Raw genomic sequence first — 20868 nt, forward strand, 5'->3', positions numbered from 1 at the left:
GGGGAGATGCGGTTGGGCAAGAGGCTGGAGAGAAACATGCTGGTCAGGACCAGGCCCCCGGGGGGCTTTCCAACTGGAAACCCAGAATGAGATCCAAGCTGCGATGCGCTCCAAGAAGCAGGCCCGGTTCTCCGGGATCAGTGAGCTGGAAGAGGTCCTCACTTCCGAGGGTCAGGGCTTGGATGGGCGCCCGGGGTTAGGGCGGCTCTGGGTGGGAGGGGGGCACCTGGAAACGCTGCCCCCAGCCTCCTCCACCCGCCAGCCCCTCCCGCAGGCCCTCCGCCTCTAACACAGAGTTGTAAGGTGGGACGGCAGGTGCTGGGAAAGCACCTGGGAGGTGGGCAGGGCAGAGGGGGGCCCAGTCTGACAGCCTGGTGAGCACCCCTCGAGGGCAGGGACACAGGAGGCAGGAAATCCTAGGGATTCCAAAGTGCCCTCAGGGAATCGGGGCTTTGCTGGGAACCGGGGAGCAGCCATGGGGTCCTGGGAGCCCTGCATCCGAGAGGTCCCCCGCCCCTCAGGTCTGAGCCCTGGACCGCAGCGTCCCTGGGGTCCTCGGGGAATGGGATGGAGGCTGAACTGCTGGAGTGGGCACATCTCTCCTCTGCCCTTGTTTTAGCCCCAGAGGAGAGGCTACGGCTCCTTTGCAGGGGAGAAGACTGAGGCCTTGCTCCCGCAGAGGTGGGAGCTGGCCTGGAGCCCCCTGAGCCCCAGCAGGCGGGCAGGGCACCCCCAGTTCCCCAGGCGCTACGGGGCCCGGCTGAGGGGCCCCTGGGGTCCTGGCTTCCTGTCTTTCTCCTGCCCCTCACCTCCTGGAGAGGAAGAGGAGGTTCCACCCTGACCCTGGCCTCCCTGCGGGTGGGCTGGCCCTAGCCCAGGAATGCATTCTTGCTTCCTGCTTGAGCAATGTCACTGTGATTTGGGGGTCCCTGGGGGCGGGAGGAGTCCACAGCCCTTCCCACCCTGCAAGGTGGCCTGTCGCCCCAGGAGTCCCCCTGGCTCAGGCTGGCGGAGGCTCCAGATGGGGCTTGGCAGACTGTGTGACTGTGTGGAGTCTCTCTGCCTCAGTTTCTCTGCTGTGCCTGGAGGGGTAAAGAGACCAGAGGACAGCAAAGCTCAGTTGGAAGGAAGCCAGGGTACTTTGGGGGTGGGGGGCTGGAAGTCCAGCCCCCAGGCCCTGCACCCTCTGTGTCCTGATGAGCTGGTCAAGGGGGTACCGCAGGGTACCTGCTTTCCCAGCTGGGCACCCTGAGGCCTGGACGGGGCAGGGTGCGGGCTGGTGCCCCAGGGGAGGAGGCGCACTCAGTTCAGGAAGAGGGAGGCAAACACGCTGCCCCTACGGGTGGGTAGAGACGCAGGTGCAAGGGAAGCCCCCTCCCTGAGGCCCAGTGGCGTTTCGAGAACCGCAGGCCCCAGGGTGGACTGTCCGGTGGGCGCTGGGTGCAGGCCCCGTCCTCCTCCCCCACGCCTCCCCTGAACAGATGCGGAAGCCGAGCCCCCTCCCGGTCAGCCCAGCCCCACTCCTCAGCTTCGGCTGAGCTGGGACTTGAACTCGGGTCCTAAGTGACCCTGCCCGGGCCCCCCTGCAGCCCCAGGGTCCTCTGGATCTGGAGATGCTGAGGTGAGCGGCTGCTGGGGGGCGGGGGCATGAATAGGAGGCAAGTTGGGGCTCTGTCCCGGCTCCCTGCCCCTCTGAGCCTGACCCAGTAGCGTCCCCTACTGTCCTGGCTTTGCCGGGAGCCAGGGGTCAGCCATGGGGTCCTGGGAGCCCTGCACACCAGCTCCCCCCGGCAGCCAAGCTGGCGCCAAGTCCTCGCACGCACGGCCTACCCCCTGGGCACTGGCAGGAGGGGCGGCAGGGGGAACGGCAGAAAGAGAGTTAACAGCAGCTGCTGACTTCTCTCTGGAAGGAAAAACTCCCCATAAACGCCCTGTTGCCTGGCATCTTGCCAGGGCCAAGATAGAGGCCAAAACTGGAAGTCCCGGCGGGTGGCCAGCTCTGCCTCTGCAGAGGACGCTTGAAGACAGAGCAGCCCCGTGGCCAGCCATCCGTCCACACACCCACCGTCCACCCGGCTGCCTGCTGCTCATCTGGAAACCTCTGTCTGCCCACCCATCCGACTCTGTCTGTCTGTCTGATCCTCCTCCGTCCTGCCATCTGGCTGTCCGCCCACTTGTCTGTCTGTGGCCCCCGTCTGGTGGTCCACCTGCCCTGTCGCCTGTGAGTCCGTCAGCTCCGCTTGTCAGGTCAGCCTCCCACCTCCCTCTGCACCTCCCTGTCGGCTGGCTGCCTGCCCCCCTGCCTCCCCTCTCCCCTGGGCCGCAGCCATGGCCCAGGGCCGCGGGGCCGTGGTCAGCCTGGTCCTGCTGGGGCTGGGGCTGGCTCTGGCCATCATCGTGCCCACCGTGGTCGTCTCCCGGCACCGTGTCCACTGCGGCCCCCAGGCCTTTGCCCACGCTGCGGTCGCTGCGGACTCCAAAACCTGCTCGGACATTGGACGGTGAGTAAGAGGTGGGTGGGAGCTGGGTGGGCCTTGGCGCTGTCCCCTCCCGGAGACTGTGTGACTAGCGGCGAGAGTGTGGAGAAGACATGCGCGCGCGCGCGTGTGTGTGTGTGTGTGTGTGTGTGTGTGTGTGTGTGTGTGCGCTGGCATGTGGGGGCCACGCGGGTTTGGGGGGAAGCAGCCCCAGGGCCCTTGCACAGACCCGGTAGCAGATGTGCATGGGGGCAGACAGGGTCTAGGGCAACCACGGTGCGGGCAGAGCGGAGGCCGCGTGTGAGACTGGTCGGAGCCGCAGGCCCGGGAGGTGCAGTGGGGAAACTGCCGCAGTGTCGCTGGTCTGGCCCTCGCTGACCCCGATGACGGACCCGGGGCCTTCAGGGAGGCCCTGACTGTTTTCCAAGGCTGGGTCTTCCCCGGGACATGGGTGAGGGGGATGCAGGCTGTGTGTGTGAGGACTGGCCGCCAGGGTGCAGTCAGTGATGCCTGAGAGCAGGCTCCCCGTGCTGGCCCTGGGAAACCCGCCTCTGAGGGCACCGTGTCCCCTCATGGCCACCCCTCTGCGTGTCAGGGCCTGGAGCCAGGCCAGCGGCTGGCAGAGGGACTGATGCTCTCTGGGCGGGGCAAGGGGGCCGTGCAGAGGGACCCAGCCGGTGTTTCTCCACTGACCGGACCTTCTTCCAGGAAGCCCAGCCCATGGAGGCTTCGCACCAGGGCTCCCCTCCTGGCCCTGCCCCTCTACCCAGCTGGGGCTGCAGGAGCCTGGTCTAGTACCTGCCTGCCTGCTGGCTCCATCTGCTTCCTGGAATGTCTGCCTCAAGGGCCATGATCAGGATCAGAAGCGCTTTGTGATCCAAAAGGGACAGTCCTGGACCTGAGGGGCACTGTGGCCGGGGCACTGCTGGGCAGAAGGCATCCGTGCCCCCTCCGTCCCACGGTCACCCCTCTCCCCAGCTTTCTCCCGCTTTCCTTCATTCCTTCCTCCCTTTGTCTGCCGTCTGGCCCTGTCCCCTCCTGTCCTGGGCCCTCCCTCAGGGCTCGCTTGAGGATGACAGGGACAAGTCAGAGGGTAGGCTGCTTCATCTCTGGAGGGGGCTTCCAGGGGCCAGGAGGGGAACGACCCTCCCGCCAGAAGCGCTGCGCCCCCCTCACCCTGAACCCATATTTGCAAAGATGCAAACAAGTCAGGCCCTGCTGGCTCAGCAGTAAATACGCCTGCAATACAGAAGACCTGGGTTCGATCCCTGGGTCGGGAAGATCCCCTGGAGGAGGAAATGGCAACCCACTCCAGTAATCTTGCCTGGAAAATCCCAAGGACAGAGGAGCCTGGAGGGCTACAGTCCATGGGGGTCACAGTCGGATATGACGGAGTGACCAAACAAAAACAAGTCAGGGGGGCTTCCCTGGTGGTCCAGTGGCTAAGACTCTATGCTTCCAGTGCAGAGGTCAGAGTTCGATCCCTGGTCAGGGAACGAGATCCCGCAGGCCACAACTAAGAGTCCACATGTCACAACTAAACAACGTCCTGCGTGTGCTGCAGCTAAGACCCAGCGCATAAATACATAGTTTAAAAAAGTGGGGACTTCAGCCTCAGAACCACTGATGAGGACGTGGCCCCGGGGGGTGGGGAGCTGCTATCATGGACCTCTGAGGGGAGGCCCAGGCTCACTGTGTGCCCCCAGTCTTTGCTGGGGGTCTCAGAGGGTTAAGGGTTGGGGTCTGTGCTCTCTGCTGCCGCCGCTGACGAGGAAGAGGATGTGGTTTCCTTCCCAACTGTTTTCTGTCCTCGTCAAGCTGTGATTCCACTTCCTGCTGTTGTTCTCAGAAGTCAGAGAGATGGGAGGGAGCCTGGAGCTGCCCCAGCTGCTGTGGGACAGGGGCGATTCCTCCAGGGCCCCCCCTCACTCTGCAGCGGTATCATCTGCCTCCCGTCCCTTTCTCCCCTCACCAGGTCTCCCTCCTTCCGCCCTGTGAGCCCTGGGTTCTCTGGGAGAACCTCTAGGGAGACTTGAGGGTCAGCGGTTATTCCTAGGCTTTGTGACCACTTGGAAATGCCACGCAGGGTCCCCAGGGGAGGCTTCATTGTTCCACTTCATGTCTGAGGAATCTAGGGAGGGTGGGGTCTTCCCAGGGTCCTCACCCTCCACCCAGGACCCCAGTGCCTGCCCAGCCCCTGAGCATCGATCATAAAGGCCAGAGCTTCACTGGCCCTTTGAGTTTGTTTCTGAATCCCAGTTCCCTTGTGAAGGGGTTGGAGGTGTGTCCCCAGTGAGATCAGGAAGGACATCTACCGGCTGGGCGTCCCCAGGGCTGCTGAGAGGGGCGGAGGGGGCCCGCCCAGGCCTGTTGACCATGAGCCCCAGCCTCTGGGAGGACCAGGGAGGACAGCCGCAGGAGCACTTTGTAAACTGAGAAGCACCTTGCATGTGGCCAGGGGCAGTGTAAAGGATGTCGCAATTTGCAACCTGTAGAGTACAGTGGGTCTGTGAGCCGCTGGACCTGGGGGCAACCTGGTGTGGTCTCTGAACTAAGCTGGGGTGTGGCGGCGGCCAGCAGGCCACCCAGCTGTGCCCGCTCCCCAGTGAAGGCTGGCAGAGCAAGCCCCGGGGGTGGGAAAGGCAGGGGCCGAGGAGCCTGGCTGCTTACTCAGCGCCGGTCCCCCAGAGCCATCCTCCAGCAGCGCGGCTCGCCGGTGGACGCTGCCATCGCGGCTCTGGTCTGCACCGGGGTCGTCAACCCCCAGAGCATGGGCCTGGGTGGAGGGGTCATCTTCACTATCTACAACGCCACCACAGGTGAGTCCTCTCGGGACCCCCGTGGGGAGGATGGGCTCGGCCCCAGGTGCTAACAGGGAGGGGCTGGAAAAGCGCCAGAGGGCGTGGCCGACCGGCCTGTCCGCCCCGCCCCTTCACGGCCCCGCCCCACCCCTTACTGGGTCTCGCCACGCCCACCCTGGTGAGCCCTTCCGAGGGCTTAGCTCCGAGGCCCAGAGCCGGGCCCGGCTGTCTGAGCGGGAACCTGGTGTGCAGTGAGGCCTGGCAGCCTCCGGGGCGCCCCTGACACCCCGAACGTCCTGCCCAACCCCAGGGAAGGTGGAAGTCATCAACGCTAGGGAGACGGTGCCCTCCAGCCCCATCCCGGCTCTGCTGGACCAGTGTGAGCGGGCCCAGCCTCTGGGCGTAGGTGAGACCCTGGAGGGCCACCTCGGCCCACCCCACCCGGCCACTGGGTCAGAACCTCCCACCCCTAAGGGACAGTGCGCCTCATGGACCAGCTGAGACACCCTGGCACTGGGCGGCGGCAACCGGGGCTGGGGGGCGCCCCCATGGAGGTTCTAACCCCCGGGCTGGGGGCGTGTTCCTGGGGGAGGGCTCTCTCAGTGGGGAGGGGCGATCCAAGCAGCGACAACTTCAAAGGCCCCGGAGGGTTCGGTGGAGATCTGTGGAGATGGACCTGGTGGGCGGGGTCGGGGCCGGTTTTCCTGAGCCCCAGGGGCCTGGTCATGGACTGTGTAGAAGTCCATAGGGGGTCAAGGGGGTTCCAGTGGAGAGGAATGTGCTTCCACCTGGGCTACAGAAAGCTCGCTCGGGCTGCCATGGCTGGGAGGGGGCTAGGCGGCCAGGAGTGGGCTGATGGAGAGCCCCTGGGGCTGAGGGCACCCCGGGGGCAGGGGTTTGACACCCCGGACCGTGCAGGCGCACAGTGGATCGGGGTGCCCGGGGAGCTCCGCGGCTACGCTGAGGCCCACCGCCGCCACGGCCGCCTGCCCTGGGCGCAGCTCTTCACGCCCACCATCGCGCTGCTCCGGGGGGACTTCCGCGTGCCCACCGTCCTCGCCAGCTTCCTGCACAGCCCCTTCCTGCGCCCCGCCCTTACGAAGTCATCCCTGAGGTGCGCGCCGGTGGAGGCTCAGGGCCCCTCCTCAGCCCCTTCTCCAGCTGGAGGGTCTGCCCTGGAGGCGGGGTGGGGCGGGGGCCTTGGATGGCTAGCTCACAGCCATCCTGGTCTCAGCTCACAGACCTTCGCCTCCACGTGGTAGCACCTCATTGGAGGGCTCTGGCCAGAGGGAGTTTATGCCCACGTGATGGGGCTCCCGTGGCACAGATCTGGGCTTTGCACACCCCCTCAGCCCTCCTCCCCACTGTCCTGTCCTCTCCCCGACCCCCACCCCACGCCTGCACTCTCCCCTCCCTCCTTCCCCTCTGCCCTTCCCCCTCTCACGCTCTGGGCCCACCCAGGCTGCCCACTGACCAGTCCTCCAGGAGGGCAGGACCTCAGGCCCTGGGTGGACGCAGGCCTGGCAGGGGGTGTGGCCTCCCCGGGACCGGTGATGAGACATGAGGGGTGTCAGCCCCACCCAGTCCTGGAGAACCTGCCCCCCCCACCCCACCCCCGTGTCCACCGCAGCCCCGCAGGACCGCGGACCAGGACTGCCTCCCATAGGGTCGGAAGTGTGGCCACCCTCCAGGACCCGGCCCCCCCTGAGGCCGCCCCCCACCCCCCAGGCAGCTCTTCTTCAATGGGACAGAACCCCTGAGGCTTCAGGACCCACTGCCGTGGCCTATGCTGGCCGCCACCCTGGAGACAGTGGCTGCAGAAGGCGCGGAGGCCCTCTACACAGGGCGGCTAGGCCAGCTGCTGCTGGAGGACATCGCCAAGGAAGGTCAGCGGGCGAGGTCCCACTGCCCTGCTGGCCGGAGAGAGCGGGTTCTGGGCGCCAGGGCTGAGGGCGGCCCCAAGGGAGGGCCAGCGGTGCCCAGGCTTCAAGAGGCCGTTCCTGAATCCTGCCTGCTGCTGGGCTCAGGGACCCTGAGGTCAACACCCCTGAGGCGCAGGGCCCCGAGGGTTCGGGCCTCAACACAGAACAATCGGTGGTCACGGAGGGCTCCTGGCCTGGAGCTGGCCCCCCTCAGGCTAGCGCGCCTCCCCCATCTTCCCCTGCTCACTCTCCACCCTGCCCATCTCCGGTCTGCCCACACATCCCCCAGTCCCGAGCCACTGCCCACAGACCCAGCATCTCCACGCCGCCCCGGGGTCTGGAAGGCTACGGGTTGAGGGGAGCCCCGCTGTGTGCCTCTGTTTCCCTGTCTGTACATGGAGTTGTCCTCGCCTCGCCCAGGTAGCCAGCTGACCCTGCAGGACTTGGCATCCTTCCAGCCTGAGGTGGCGGACGCCCTGGCCATGCCCCTGGGGGACTATACCCTGTACTCGCCGCCGCCGCCTGCTGGGGGCGCCATTCTCAGCTTCATCCTCAACGTGCTCAAAGGTGAGGCTTCCCCCAGGAGTCCTGGGGCTGAGGGACGTGCCCAGGGGCGGTGTGCTCCAGAGCGGGCCTAGGGGCGGCTAGGGCTCTGTGGGGGTGTCTGCCATCATCTTCCCATGGAGCTCCCCCCCACACCCTGGGGGACCCTGACCCGGGGCAGAGGAGCAGGTGGTGAGCTGCTCATCGAGTGTGTGCACCCAGGCCTGAGGCCCAGCCTACAGCCAGCCCACAGGGTGGTGGCGGGGGCCCCGGCCATGTCCAGGGCCAGGACTGCCCAATGCTGACTACATTCTCTGGGGCTGCCGTTAACAGATGATCACCAAACACCAAAACCTACTGGCTTAGACCACAAGAAATTTATTCTCTGCTAGTTCTGGAGGCCAGAAGTTCACAATCAAGGTGTCCACAGGGCCACCTTCCCTCCAGGGCTGGTTGGCAGGGGGAGCATTTGTTTTCTGCCTCTTCCAGCTTCTGGCAGCTGCGTCCGGTCAGCATCTGCGGCCACACGGCCTCCCTGTCCTGCGTGTCTGTTTTACAAGGATGTCTTACATTTAGCACCCACCGGATAACCCAGGATAAGCCGCTCCTCTCAAGAGCCTTCACTTACTGACAGAATTGCCGCGCAGGCAGACACTCTCCCGTGGGGGGCAGCCCTCACAGGTCCTGGGGGCTATTAGGACACGGAGTCCAGACCCACTGCATGGCATGACCCCCAACTGCGCCCACCCCCTCCCCCAGGGTTCAACTTTTCCGCCGAGTCGGTGGCCGGGCTGGAGGGGAGAGTGAACTTGTACCATCACCTCGTGGAGACGCTCAAGTTTGCTGGGGGGCAGAGGTGGCGGCTGTGGGACCCTCGAAGCCACCCAGAGGTCCAGGTGAGGTGTTCTGGGCTGGTGGGCAGCCCCCATACCCACCCCAGGGCTCAGGGTCAGGCCAGTGGGTGCCCTGCCTGCAGACCCCAAGCGCCTGGTAGGTGAGGCCAGAGGGAGGTGAACATGGTTGGCTCTGGAACGGGAGGGCCTGGCAGTGTGACCAGGCAGTGTGACCTGGGGGTTGGTCTGGGGACGGCAGGGAATCAGGAGGGCCGTGGGGGCGCCCTCAGGGGACCCTCCGCTGTGTGGGCCCCTCCCGGCCGCTCACGGACCCCCTCACCTGTCCGCCCTCCCCAGAACGCCTCCCGGGACCTGCTGGGGGAGGCCCTGGCCCAGCATATCCGCCAGCAGATGGACGCCCGGGGTGACCACCCGCTTGACCACTACAGCCTGGCCGGGGCCTGGACCCACAAGATGGGCACGGCCCACGTGTCCGTGCTGGGCGAGGATGGCAGCGCCGTGGCCGCCACCAGCACCATCAACACGCCGTGCGTGGGGCTTAGGGCTGTGGGGGCCCCGGGGCGGGCGGGCAGGCCGCGCTCGGTTCCCTGGGCCTGGAGCCCCGCCCCCACTTGCTGTGTCCGCGGGGTGGGTGGGGGGCGGTACCTCTCCTCCTGTCAGAGGGGTCCTGCACCCGGGCATCTCTGGCTGAAGGCTGTTCACCCGGTGTTTCTGAACGCAGATGGGGAAGGGGCTTCACACCAGAAGGATGTGCTGAGGGGGGTTGATGCGGGGCCAGGGAGGCTCTGGGGGCGGGACTGGGGCGGGGCCAGGGAGGGGAGCGCCGTCCCAGCGTGCTGGGGGCGGACCCTGAAGCGAGGGGCTCCTGGACTGCTATGGGAGTCAGGAGCCCACAGCCGGCGCCCAGCCCCGCCTCTGTCCGCAGCTTTGGAGCCATGGTGTACTCACCACGCACGGGCATCCTTCTCAACAACGAGCTTCTGGACCTGTGCTGGCGGCACTCACAAGGCTCCAGAGCCACGCCCCCGCCCGGTGAGCACAGGGCCCAACCAGCCCCGGGTGAGGGAAGGCGGGCCGGTCTGGCGTCGGTGGGTTGTGGATCGTGCATTGGTAGACGGAGACGGAGCGGGCGGCCCTGGGGGGCTGGCTGGGAAGCGAGGCTGCCCTGACTCCTGTCCGGCCCCCAGTTCCAGGTGAGCGGCCCCCGTCGTCCATGGTCCCCTCCATCTTGGTCAGCGCAGCCCAGGGGTCGAAGCTGGTGATCGGCGGGGCTGGCGGGGAACTCATTATCTCTGCGGTGGCCCAAGTGAGTCTGGGGGCTCCCGGCTGGAACGCGCCCTCGCTGGGTGGCCCTGCTGTCCCCGGAGGGGTTGGGGAGGGTGACTGGAACCCCCCCTGCCTCCCTCCCTGCGTCATCCTCTCCCCTGCAGGCCATCGTGAACAAGCTGTGGCTGGGCTTTGACCTGCAAGCCGCCATCAAGGCCCCCATCCTGCATGTGGACAGCAAGGGCCAGGTGGAGTTCGAGCCCAGCTTCAGCCAGGTGAGACAGACGCCTCCGAGCCTGCCTTCAGAGCCTGGGGGGTGGGGGCCTCAGCTCCTGTATGCCTTGGGCCAGGTCTCCACACATCTCCAGGGTCTCTGTGAAGGGCCACAGACAGGCAAGCATGGGGACCAGATCGCCAGGCAGGGCACTCGGCCCCTCAGACACCAATGCCTGGTGGGCCCTGACGTCCCCAGTTCTGCAGACGCACCGTCTCAGACCTGAGCCTTGAGGGCTGTGCTCAGAGCGCCTCACCCCCGAGGACCACTGGGACCTGGGGCCTGTGTTCTTGGACTCATGGGTCTTCAGAAGCCTTCAGTGATTCCTCCACCAGCAGGGCCCTGAGGAGTCTGACTGCCACATCCCTGGCATCCGGGATCCCCCGTGTTCTCGGGCGGGTGGGTGTTGAGAGAGCAGGTCCCAAGCTGCCGATAGCATGGGACCAGGGCCATTCCTCCTGATGTTGAGTTGGGCTCTTCTTAAACATGGAGGACCTGGCTCCAAAGGGCCCAGGCACTGTCTCCTAGAGGCTTTGCTTTCCAGACCCTCAAAACCAAGTCCTCCACAGCCACCTACCTTCTCCACTGAAGACCTGGACTCCTCTGGGGTCACGCTGAGGCCCCTGGTGTCCTCAACCCAGGATAGAAGTGAGCCTGCATCTCGGGGTCCTTCCAGATGGGGCCATGTCCTCCCGTCATCCTCCCTGGAGCAGGGCTTCTGCTCTGGGGCCTGTAGAGTGGGGGGCCACAGACTCCGTGTCCTGCAGACGATGCTGCGTCCAACACCCCTCTGTCCTCACCCAGACCCGCACCCCACTCCTGTCTGGGTTGGGGTCCTCAGCTCCCTGCCTGGGCCCTGTCCCCTCTGTGACCAGCCGGCCTCCTCTCCCCTCCAGGAGGTTCAGAAGGGGCTCCAGGACCGGGGCCAAGAGCAGAGCAAGAGGCCCTTCTTCCTGAACGTGGTCCAGGCCGTGTCCCAGGACGGGGCCTGCGTGCATGCCGCAGCGGACCCGCGGAAGGGCGGGGAGCCCTCGGGCTACTGAAAGGCTGGTCCCTCCTGATTTGGGGTCCTGCCCAGCATGCACCCGGCTGGCCTGGCCCGGGGGACCGAGCACTCTGGCAGGATCTGGGCCCCTGGACCGGACGGTTGGTCTGGGGCTGCAAAGAGGTGGACAGCCCAGCAGATGGACGGCTGTGGGGGCCAAGTCCCCCCACCAGAGCCCCTGCCCTGGCCGCGCCAGGCCTCACCCAGGACTGTGCCCCTGCCCCCTGGAAACCCCGCCCCCCACCTGTGTATCCTTTGGTCTGAGATTAAAGAAGAGACTGCACCACGCCTGACTCGGGGTCGAGGTGGAGAGGGCCACGCACAGAGCTAGCAGTCTTCCACACACGCCACCACGGCGTCGGGGAGACCAGAGCCAGGCTGGTTCTTGTCCAAGCCACCCCTGGACACTTGCTGAGGCTCCACACGTGGCTGCCTGGACTGCCTGCTGGGGGGAAGGCTGGGGTGTGGCCTGGGGTCACCTGGCCTGGCTCCTGGGAGCCCGTGGCCGAGGCCCGTCCAGGAGCTTGTCCTCTGTCCCGGGAAAAGACTAGAAGACTAGAGACCTAAGCCCTCCCCAGCCTGCATCTCCAACCTGCTCTCACTCTCAGCACGGCTGACGTTTTGGGGGGAGTCATACTTTGGGGGGCTGTGCCCACACTGTAGGATGCAAGGCAGCGTCCCTGGCCTCCTCCAGCTAAATGAGCCCCCTGCCCCGGCCAGTCAGCAGTCACCCCGGAATGAGAACCGCTGCTCTGGACCCAGGAGCCCCCGGCCACTAGCACTCTGCTAGCTGCCAGGCAGGCTGGCCTCCCTTGGGGAGGGGTCTTGGTGGGCTGAACTGGGGGGAGGTCCTGCCCACATCCTGATTCCTGGCAGCATCGGAAACTCCAGTCTCAGCCCAAACATCCCCCAGGGGAGCTGGAGTCCAGCGGCTCGGGCTGGGGAGGGCGTTGGCTCCTGGCTACGGGGGACAGAGCGCAGCAGACGGAGGGGGCTCAAAACGCTGCTCACCTGCCTGCAGGGCCTCCCAGCACCACCCACGTTCGCTGTGTCCCCGCACTCCGGACACCCCCTGCCACCCCTGGGGGCTCAGTTACCCCCCGTGAGCCGGTGGGTTCCCTCCCCGGCCAGGCTCTAGCCCAGCTTTCTGGAACATCAGACTTACATGCCCACCACCCCCCTCACCCCCCACCCCCGCCTCCCACCTCCTGAGCACCTGGACCCTCAGGCACCTACCTCGGACTCAATACACCAAACCAGAAGCCAGCTCTGAGGCAGCCAAACACTCTCCAGTGGCCTCCTTTCCCCACTCCGAGACGGTCACCCAGGCCTCCCCCTCCATCTGCATGGCCTGGCCTTGGTTCCGTCTTTATCCTTCTCTCTGCCTCCTGGCTGCTGCCACCACCTCGGTCTGCTCCCCACTCAAGACAGCCATGACCCTTCCAATGCATACCTGGTCCTGTGAGGAGGCCACACGGGGCCCTCCTTAGCCTGCGGGGCCCCTGGAGGAAACCCAGCCCCCACGCCCTGCTCATCCCACCGCGGGAGACTTGCTGGCCCCTGCCCGCCTCCCTCGTGGACCACAAGCCACGCCGACCGGGGCGCGTTCCCAGCCCAGTTAGCAACTCCTACAGCTTCTTTAAACATCTCGTTAAACAGAGGCAGTCAAAGCCAAGACTGCTGTATCTTCAAAATAACATTCACACATACAGATCAGTCCCCACAGAATATAGCGAGAGGTAAAAGAATTTGCCTGCCAGTGCAAGAGACGCGGGTTTGATTAGGAAGATCCCCTGGAGTAGGAAATGGCAACCCATTCAGGTATTCTTGCCTGGGAAATCCCATGGACAGAGGAGCCTGGCGGGCCACGGTCTGTGGGGTCACAAGGAGTCGGACATGACTGAGCAGACACGCATGCGGGGCTCGGAGGAAAATTCATTGTGTTATAGTTACATTAAAATGATCAAAGCATCTCATGTAAGACGTTAGCAGAACAACAATCAGAACAGCAGGGAAAGCAAGAGGAAGAATTTAGGAACAACTGAAGCAGAAACTGAGAATTTGAAGTCAGAACAGATCTTGGAAAAAATATACAGCTATTAGCTAGCCAATCAGTAAAAATCAAGGAAGTATAAATACGCAAAGAATGAAATGAGAATGGGGAAATAACCTAAGCTATAGAGGAAGTTAAAAGTACTAGAAAAGATGACTCATTTTAATAAAAATAAATTTGGAAACTTGACAAAATAAACTCTCTAGGATAAATAGATTGGTACTTAACATGTACTAAAAACATCTCTGTTTTTAGTACAGAGATTCAGATTCAGTTGGGCAGGCTTACAGGTCCCAGAAGGAGCAAAGATCTAGGATGGTCAACGATCGCATAGAAAAGCTGAGAACATTGCAGACAGTGGCCTACCTCAAACGCCCTTCTGGAAAGTTTCCCAGTGTCCTGCCATTAGGACCAGAGGCTTCTGCCAATTGTGTTCGGGAAGCTCAACACAAAGTCCTCAAAAAACAAAACACTCGCAAGGAGACTCTAAGCAACACATTCAAAAGGACAGCATGTCCCCGGCAGGCCCGCAGCAGGACGGCCGGGAACGTCTGCTAGGGCCTGGACTCCTCTCTCAGCAGAGGAGAAAAACCAGAGTCCTCTCCATGGAGAGGTGTCTGACAGAAGCCAACACTCATTCTGGATTAAGAAAAAAACAACCCGTGGACCTAACACCCAAACACTGGAAGAGACACACGGGTATTCCCTTCACATGAATAAATATCTCAAGACAACAACAAGGCCTGTTGGACACTGACCACGGTTAGGTGCAACTCTGTTGCTTTCCTTGTGTGAGTCCACGTGATTCTGAACGGAAGGGAGCCACGATGACTCCATCTTACAATGAGCAACTGCGCGCTCAGTCACGTCCGACTGTGCCACGCCGTGGTCTGTAGCCCGCCAGGCTCCTCTGTCCATGGGATTCTCCAGGCAAGAACACTGGAGTGGGTTGCCGTTTCCTTCTCCAGGGGATCTTCCCAACCCAAGGATCGAACCTGAGTCTCCTGCATCTCCTGAAAGTGGCAGGCAGATTGTTTACCCCTCAGCCACCTGGGAAGCCCACACTGAGGATACTGAAGTCCCAAAGCTCCGAGGGTCCTGGAGAGCGCCAGAGGTGGAAACTGGGGAGGCAGACGGAGTAAAGGAGTCTTGACCCCCTGCCTCACACTACATACAGAAATTAATTTGGGATGAATCTTAGGCCTAAGTGGGAAATCTAAAATAATTGCGGGGGTGGGGGGTGATGGACCTCAAGAGGAAGGGGATACATACAGAAACTTCTTATGGCTGATTCATGCTGTTGTATATAGCAGAAACCAACACAAAGTTGTAAAGCAATTAACCACCAGTGAAAAAGAAAAAGTTATAAAATAATTGCCTCAGCACCCGGTCCAGCATCACTAATTATAAAGACCTTCATTCCCTCACTAAATTGCATCCGTGCTTTTGTGAAGCAAACAAACAAAAACTCAAGTAAACCAAACCATCAGATTTTAAAACACATTGTAAACACACAGTAGGCTAAGAGAGCATCTGAATAAACCTCAGAAATCCGTCAACCACAAAGTCCACAGAGAAATGCAAATATATACGGGAATTTTTGTCTCTGCTAAAAGAGCACTTCAAAGCAGTAGGGAAAAGATGAATTGTTAACAATCAGTATGAGGACAAGCGGGTAACCAGCTGGGAAAGCAGTAAAGCGGGCCCCCCGCTCTTTTCATTTATACCCAATTAAATTCCAGTTGGACCAAGATTTAAGAATAAACCCATTTAAAAATGAAACTGAAAAGAAAAGAAGAAAAAAAAGAAACCAAAATTAAAATTTTTCATTAAAGATGAAACTACCCCCCAAAACACCATACAGATATCGTAAGAAAATGGGAGAATGTTCTATTTATGATCTTTGAGTAGGGAAGTCCTTTACTGGGCATGACATAAAATCAAGAAGTCATGTGTTGTTTTTTTTTTTAAAAGGACACTGGGGAGGTTGGGATGGGCATGTACACACTGTTATGTTTGAAATGGATAACCTGAACGGACCTACTGTGCATCACACAGAACTCTGCTCAATGCCATGCGGCAGTCTGATGGGAGGGGGACTGGGGGCAGAGTGTGTGTGTGTGTGTGTGTGTGTGTGTGTGTGTGTGTGTGGCTGAGTCCCTTCAGTGTTCACCTGAAACTGTCACAGCAGTAATTGGCTATACCCCAATACAAAATAAAAAGTGTTTTTTGTGTTTTTTTTTTCAAAGAAAGGGTAAACTAGGACTTCCCTGGTGGTCCAGTAGTTAGGACTCTGGCCCTCTAACGCAGTGGGTGGGGTCTGATCCCTGGTCAGGAAACTCAGATCCCACATGCCGAGCAGCATGGCCAAAACTGTTTTCAAAAGAGAATAGATTTGAACACATAGAAATTTAAAATTTTGATGTGGAAAATATTTTAAAAGACCAATGACAACCTTGGGGAAAGATAGTTTCAATACATAGCATGAGCTGAGCCTGGTTTCTTTAATATTTAAATACTTAAATATTTAATAGCAATGACCAAGAATCCATTAGAAAGACGCACAAGGATGTGACTCATGAGACCATGGGAAGAGAATTGCAAATGGTTATTTCAATGTATACAGTTGTTCAACCTCACTGATAAACGTGCCAATTAAAACAACAACGAAATCCCACAAAGCAAACAGCTGCAGCCCAAGGCTTCATCTTTGAATGCTTCCAAACACGGATGGAAAGGAAAAAAACCAGTGTTACACAAACTTCCCCAGAACAGAGAAACTATTGCCCAACTCTTAATGAGGCCAGCAGAACCCTGGGAACAAAACCTGACGAGGACATTTCATGAAGGAAAAGTACAGGGTGATTTCATTCATGCACAGAGATGAAAAATTCCTAAGTGATATATGAATTCACCACTATCAATTTGGGTTTATTCTGGGAATGCGTGATCGGTTGAACATTACAAAATCAAGCAATTCTGGGAACTCCCTGGTGGTCCAGTGGTTAGGACTGCCAAAGGCCTGAGTTCAATCCCTGGCCTGGGAACTAAGATCCCACAAACCCGGCAACACGGCCAAACAAACAAAAACCAACACCCAAGCGATGCAATCCCCCGTGTTAACACACTAACAGAATAAAGAGGCAGAAACCATTCACCCTCTCCACAAACGCAGAGAAGCATCTGATAACGCTCGCCAACTTCCACTGACGACAAAAACTCGCAGGAACTAGCAACAGAAGGAAACTTCCTGAATCTGGTAAGCCGCGGCTACGAAACCCTACTGGAAACGCCATACTTCACGGCGAAACGTTAACAGCCTTCCTTTGGAGACCGAAGCCAACTTCTTCTGAGAAGGACACACGCATTTGCTGGCTTTCATTGTTTTCTTTCCACATGGAAAGAGAAGGCCGTGCCCAGGCAATCAGGTGAGAAAAACAAACAGAAGGTTTGAGAACTGGAGAGGAGGACATATAACCGTCTACATAAGTAGCTACTTAGCAGGAAAACTGACAGAAACCGAAGTGAAATGAGCAAGATCACCGGAATCAAGGAAAATGCACAAAAATCAATGCTATCTCTATACATCCCTCACAAATAGAAAACATTTCTTTTTGGACTGAAATCACTCGTGATAGCATTTTAAAAAATCCAAGCCTAGAAGTAAAACAGACAGGTATTCAAGACCCCTACATTGAGCAATGCTGCAAACTATAACTGAAGGATTTGAAGAAGACTTGAATAAATGGAAGGTTATACTATGTTTACGGACTAAAAGAGTTAGCACAGTGAAGAGACCAATTCTACCCACATCCACCCATAACTCCGATGCAATTCTAATAAAAGTCCTCACTTTTTTTTTTTTTGGTCTGTTTGTGGGTTTTGTGTGTGTGTGTGTATAAATTGGTGAGCTGATCCTAAAATTCATGTGGAAACACCAAGGACGAGGACAAGCCCAGGCAGTCTTAAGTGAAAGTGAAAGTCACTCAGTCGTGTCTGACTGTTTGTGACCCCCTGGACTATTCAATCCATGGAATTCTCCAGGTCAGAATATGGGAGTGGGTAGTCTTTCCCTTCTCCAGGGGGTCTTCCCAACCCAGGGATCAAACCCAGGTCTCCCGCATTGCAGACAGTCTTAAGGGAGAGCATAACAGAGGACTCACATGACCAGATGCCGGGAGCAAGCTAGGGTAAGTAAGGCGATCTGGTGCTGGTACAGTAATAAACTGGACAACGGGGCAGGACAGTCACCTGACCTCTGACAGAGGAGACACGGCAGTGCGATGGGGAAGGGACTGTGTTTCAAAGGACAGTGCCAAGTCCATCAGAGACCCACGTGAAACGTGTATCCTAACCTGCTTCACACAACGCACAGACATCACTCCAGATGGGTCTCATCACAAAACCGGACACAATAACACCTTTATAGGAAACCCCAGAGCAGCTCGGCGACGTGGCAGAAGGCAAACAGGATGCAAAAAGTACCAAATGTAAAAGAAAAAAACAAAACCCTGAAGAACTCACAAAGAACAGCAGCATTCTGAAGAAACAAAACACTGAGCGCGGCTCAAGCTCCACCACCTGTGGACTGAGTGTTAAGGAAATTCTTCTGTTTGAGTTTTAAGATTTTTAATTGTAGTAAAACACAAGTGGGGCTTCCCTGGTGGCTCAGTGGTAAAGAATCTGCCTGCCAATGCAGGAGACCAGGGCTTCCATCCCCCGGTCAGGGAAGACCCCCTGGAGAGGAAATGGCAACCCACTCCAGTACTCTTGCCTGGAGAACCCCATGCACAGAGGAGCCTGGTGGGCTACAGTCCATGGGGGTCACGAAAGAGTCGGACATGACTGAGCGACTAAAGAGCAGCAGCAGAATACAAAGGACAGAAAGTCGACCGTCTTCACCATTTCTCAGGGTGCAGCTCAGAGGCACCCAGTACATTCGCCCTGTTGCACAAACATCACCACCCGTCTTGACGGTTTTGTTCTTCCCAAACTGAAACCCTCCAGCTCTGGGGAGTCCCCTGGTGGTCTAGCGGCTAGCATTAGGTGCTTTCACTGCTGGGGCCCGGGTTGGCAACTGGCCAAAAACAACAGCTCCCTCTTTCCTCCCCCCAGCCCCTGGAGATCTCTATTCCACCCTCTGTCTCTACGAACTTGCCCCGGGGCCCTCGTGTAGGTGGAAGCACACAGTAGTTGTCTGGCTATTTCACTCAGCGCCATAGCCTCAAGGTTCATCCTTACTGTAGCAGGTGTCAGACTTTCCTTCCTCTTTATGACCCAGCGGTATCCCGCTGTATACAGACGCGCCACATGTGTTCACCCATCCATCTGCTGATGGACCCTTAAGTTGCCTCCACCTTCTGGCTGTCGTGAATAACTCTGCTGCTATGAACACTGGAGGATCCATCTGCATGATGTAAAACCTTATGTGCACAGTATTTGTCTTCAACACTGGTGACAAATGTGAGGTCATCTTTTTCGAATTTCTGGGCCTGGTGCATAGTTCACAGGACCAACTGCTGCAACACACAGACCCAAAATGTGCCATGGCTTACTCACAGGGAAGTTTATTTTTTGTTCCCAACGCAGGACTGGATGCATTGAACAGGTGGGGGCAGGGGCCCCTTCCACACGCTGCGCACCCAGGCTGGCACGGCTTCCAGTCCGTGGGAGCAGGGGGAAGGGCGGGTGGAGGGGGTTCCCTGTGGAGGCGTTGAGGCCCAGCCTGGAAAGTTCCCCACCCGCTTCTGCTGGCAGGCAGTGACAGGACTGCCCCACGGGCACGGGGAGCTGCAGGTTGCTGAGCCCCAACTCAGATAAACCGCTTCCGTCCTCTGCCTGGAGGCAGACACCCCCAGCAAGCGCCACCTGCTCCCACAGAGCAGGGCCTGGTCCCCCATCCTCCCGGGCAGGACAGACCATGGGGACGGGGGTCTCCCAGCAAGGGCCTGGCCTGGAGTGGGCACTGGGTCACCTGGGGCTCTGTGCGAGGAAGCAGCCTGCCCGAGGGGTCCCTCCCCTGACATCAGCCAACAGGAGACCCGAGGTGAAGGCTGGAGGGGATGTGAGTGCTCCTTCCTCGGAGGCTGGGGGTGTCAGGGGCCTTTGCCGCGGAGGCCCAGGCCCCCCAGGTGGCTTCGTGGCCTCCTCCCCTCCCCCCGCACCGTGCCCCTCACCCAGGGGGCCTCTTATCGGACTCCCCGGCTCCCCCCTCACCCGTGAGAGAGAGCCCCCCCTGCATTACTGTCCCCCAGACCCCAAGCAGGGACAGTGGACTGGGCCCTGGGGCTGTCATCCCCTGGGCCTGTGGTTTGGAGAGGACACCCCTCTGAGGCCAGGGTCCCCGCCGCTGACGTTCCCAGGGGCTCTGCGCCCAGCCCTGGGACGCGCAGCCTCACACAGGCCTGGCCGCACCCCAGACTCCCTCGGGGCCCCAGGAAAACCTCTGCCAGGTGTTGGGGCTTCCCAGCCTGGTCGGCCCCTGGCACTGGGAAAGCCTGACGTCTGGGGCCAGAGCCACAAAGGATCCCTTCTCCTGCCTGGGGTGGGGGTGGGGGAGGCTCCAGGGCCCAGAGGGACAGGGGTGGTGGGGGAGCCAGGAGGAGACCAGGCTCCCTCTCAGGCCTCAGCTGCTGCCCGCACGTTGCTCACCCACAAGTGCCCAGCCTGGCCCTGCCAGGGAGGCGTGGGGCTCGGGCTGGTGGGAGGCCGGCCCTGCCTGACCTCATCCCCACGGAGGAAAGTACCTGCCCAGGGGCCAAAGGGTGGGCACTCAGCCCCCCTGTCCTGAGCTGGAAGCCCAGAGGTGGGGAGGTGCCCGGTGGGGCCTGGAAGGACACGCACTGACTGGGCACCACCCCCGGTACCCTCCCACCTTCTCTCTGTTTCCTCAAACATGCCCCACCGTGCGCAGCGCCCTAGGACTCCCGGCAGGGGGGATCTGCTGCCCGGCCCCCTCCCTGCCCGGGCCTCTACCCAGGAGCCTCTGCCAAAGGCCAAGGCTGAGGAGGTAGGGAGGTCAGTGCGCACTGGACCTTGGGTAACGTGTACAACTTCCGAGACTGGTGACTCGAGGCGTCCCCCACCCCTGGCGGGCCTGCAGGAGCCTTGGCTGAGGCAGTGACCACAACAAGTCTGCTGGTGCACTTGCCCGGCCCTCCCTGGGCACCTCCGCGATTCTTACCCTCTGCTGCCCCCATGTGGCCACTCTCAGCAAGGCCGTGAGCAGGCTTTGCTCAGGGCCCCCCACTCAGGGCCTCCCACCCCCGGCCCCAGGGCTCCAGGCTGCCTCCCCCTCCCCAGCCCCCGCCTTGCTCCTCTCAGGCACAGCCGCCAGCCCCGGGTAGCAGGAACCCACCTCCAACCCACATGCCCCGGCGCTTCCCCGTCTGAGACCTTTGATGGAAACCCGGCACCATCCTACCCAGGCCCCCCAGAGCCCCCATCCAGCACCCTCAGGAGAGGCCTGGGCCCTGTACACTCGCCTCCGGGCGGTCCTGGGCAAAGGCCCAGGGGCCTGGACCAGCTGGGCATGGCGCTACCACACTGCTTCTGGGGCTGGGCCAGAGCTGGGTGCCCAGCGGAGCACCCCATGAACCCTTCCGCTCCCATGACGCGGTCACTGTTCTAGACC

The 20868-nt window shown here is 60.4% G+C and overlaps 1 protein-coding gene across 2 annotated transcripts; it reads left to right on the plus strand.

The window, feature by feature from the left end:
- Positions 1-52: 52 nt before the first annotated feature.
- On the plus strand, positions 53-11468 carry GGT5 (gamma-glutamyltransferase 5). Of its 2 annotated transcripts, none has more exons than XM_043434588.1 (12): positions 53-2501; positions 5166-5296; positions 5589-5684; positions 6197-6392; positions 7007-7164; positions 7621-7767; positions 8503-8639; positions 8934-9124; positions 9523-9633; positions 9753-9903; positions 10028-10138; positions 11034-11468. In XM_043434588.1, the coding sequence occupies exons 1-12, from the start codon at positions 2329-2331 to the stop codon at positions 11178-11180; spliced, it is 1749 nt and encodes a 582-aa protein (XP_043290523.1). In that variant the 5' UTR covers positions 53-2328; the 3' UTR covers positions 11181-11468. The 2 variants fall into 2 exon arrangements, with proteins under 2 accessions (XP_043290523.1, XP_043290520.1); XM_043434585.1 differs by having other exon boundaries at positions 9523-9629; positions 9785-9903.
- Positions 11469-20868: the final 9400 nt, after the last annotated feature.

This window comes from Cervus canadensis, chromosome 1 (genome assembly GCF_019320065.1).
Source record: "Cervus canadensis isolate Bull #8, Minnesota chromosome 1, ASM1932006v1, whole genome shotgun sequence".
NCBI lineage: Eukaryota > Metazoa > Chordata > Mammalia > Artiodactyla > Cervidae > Cervus > Cervus canadensis.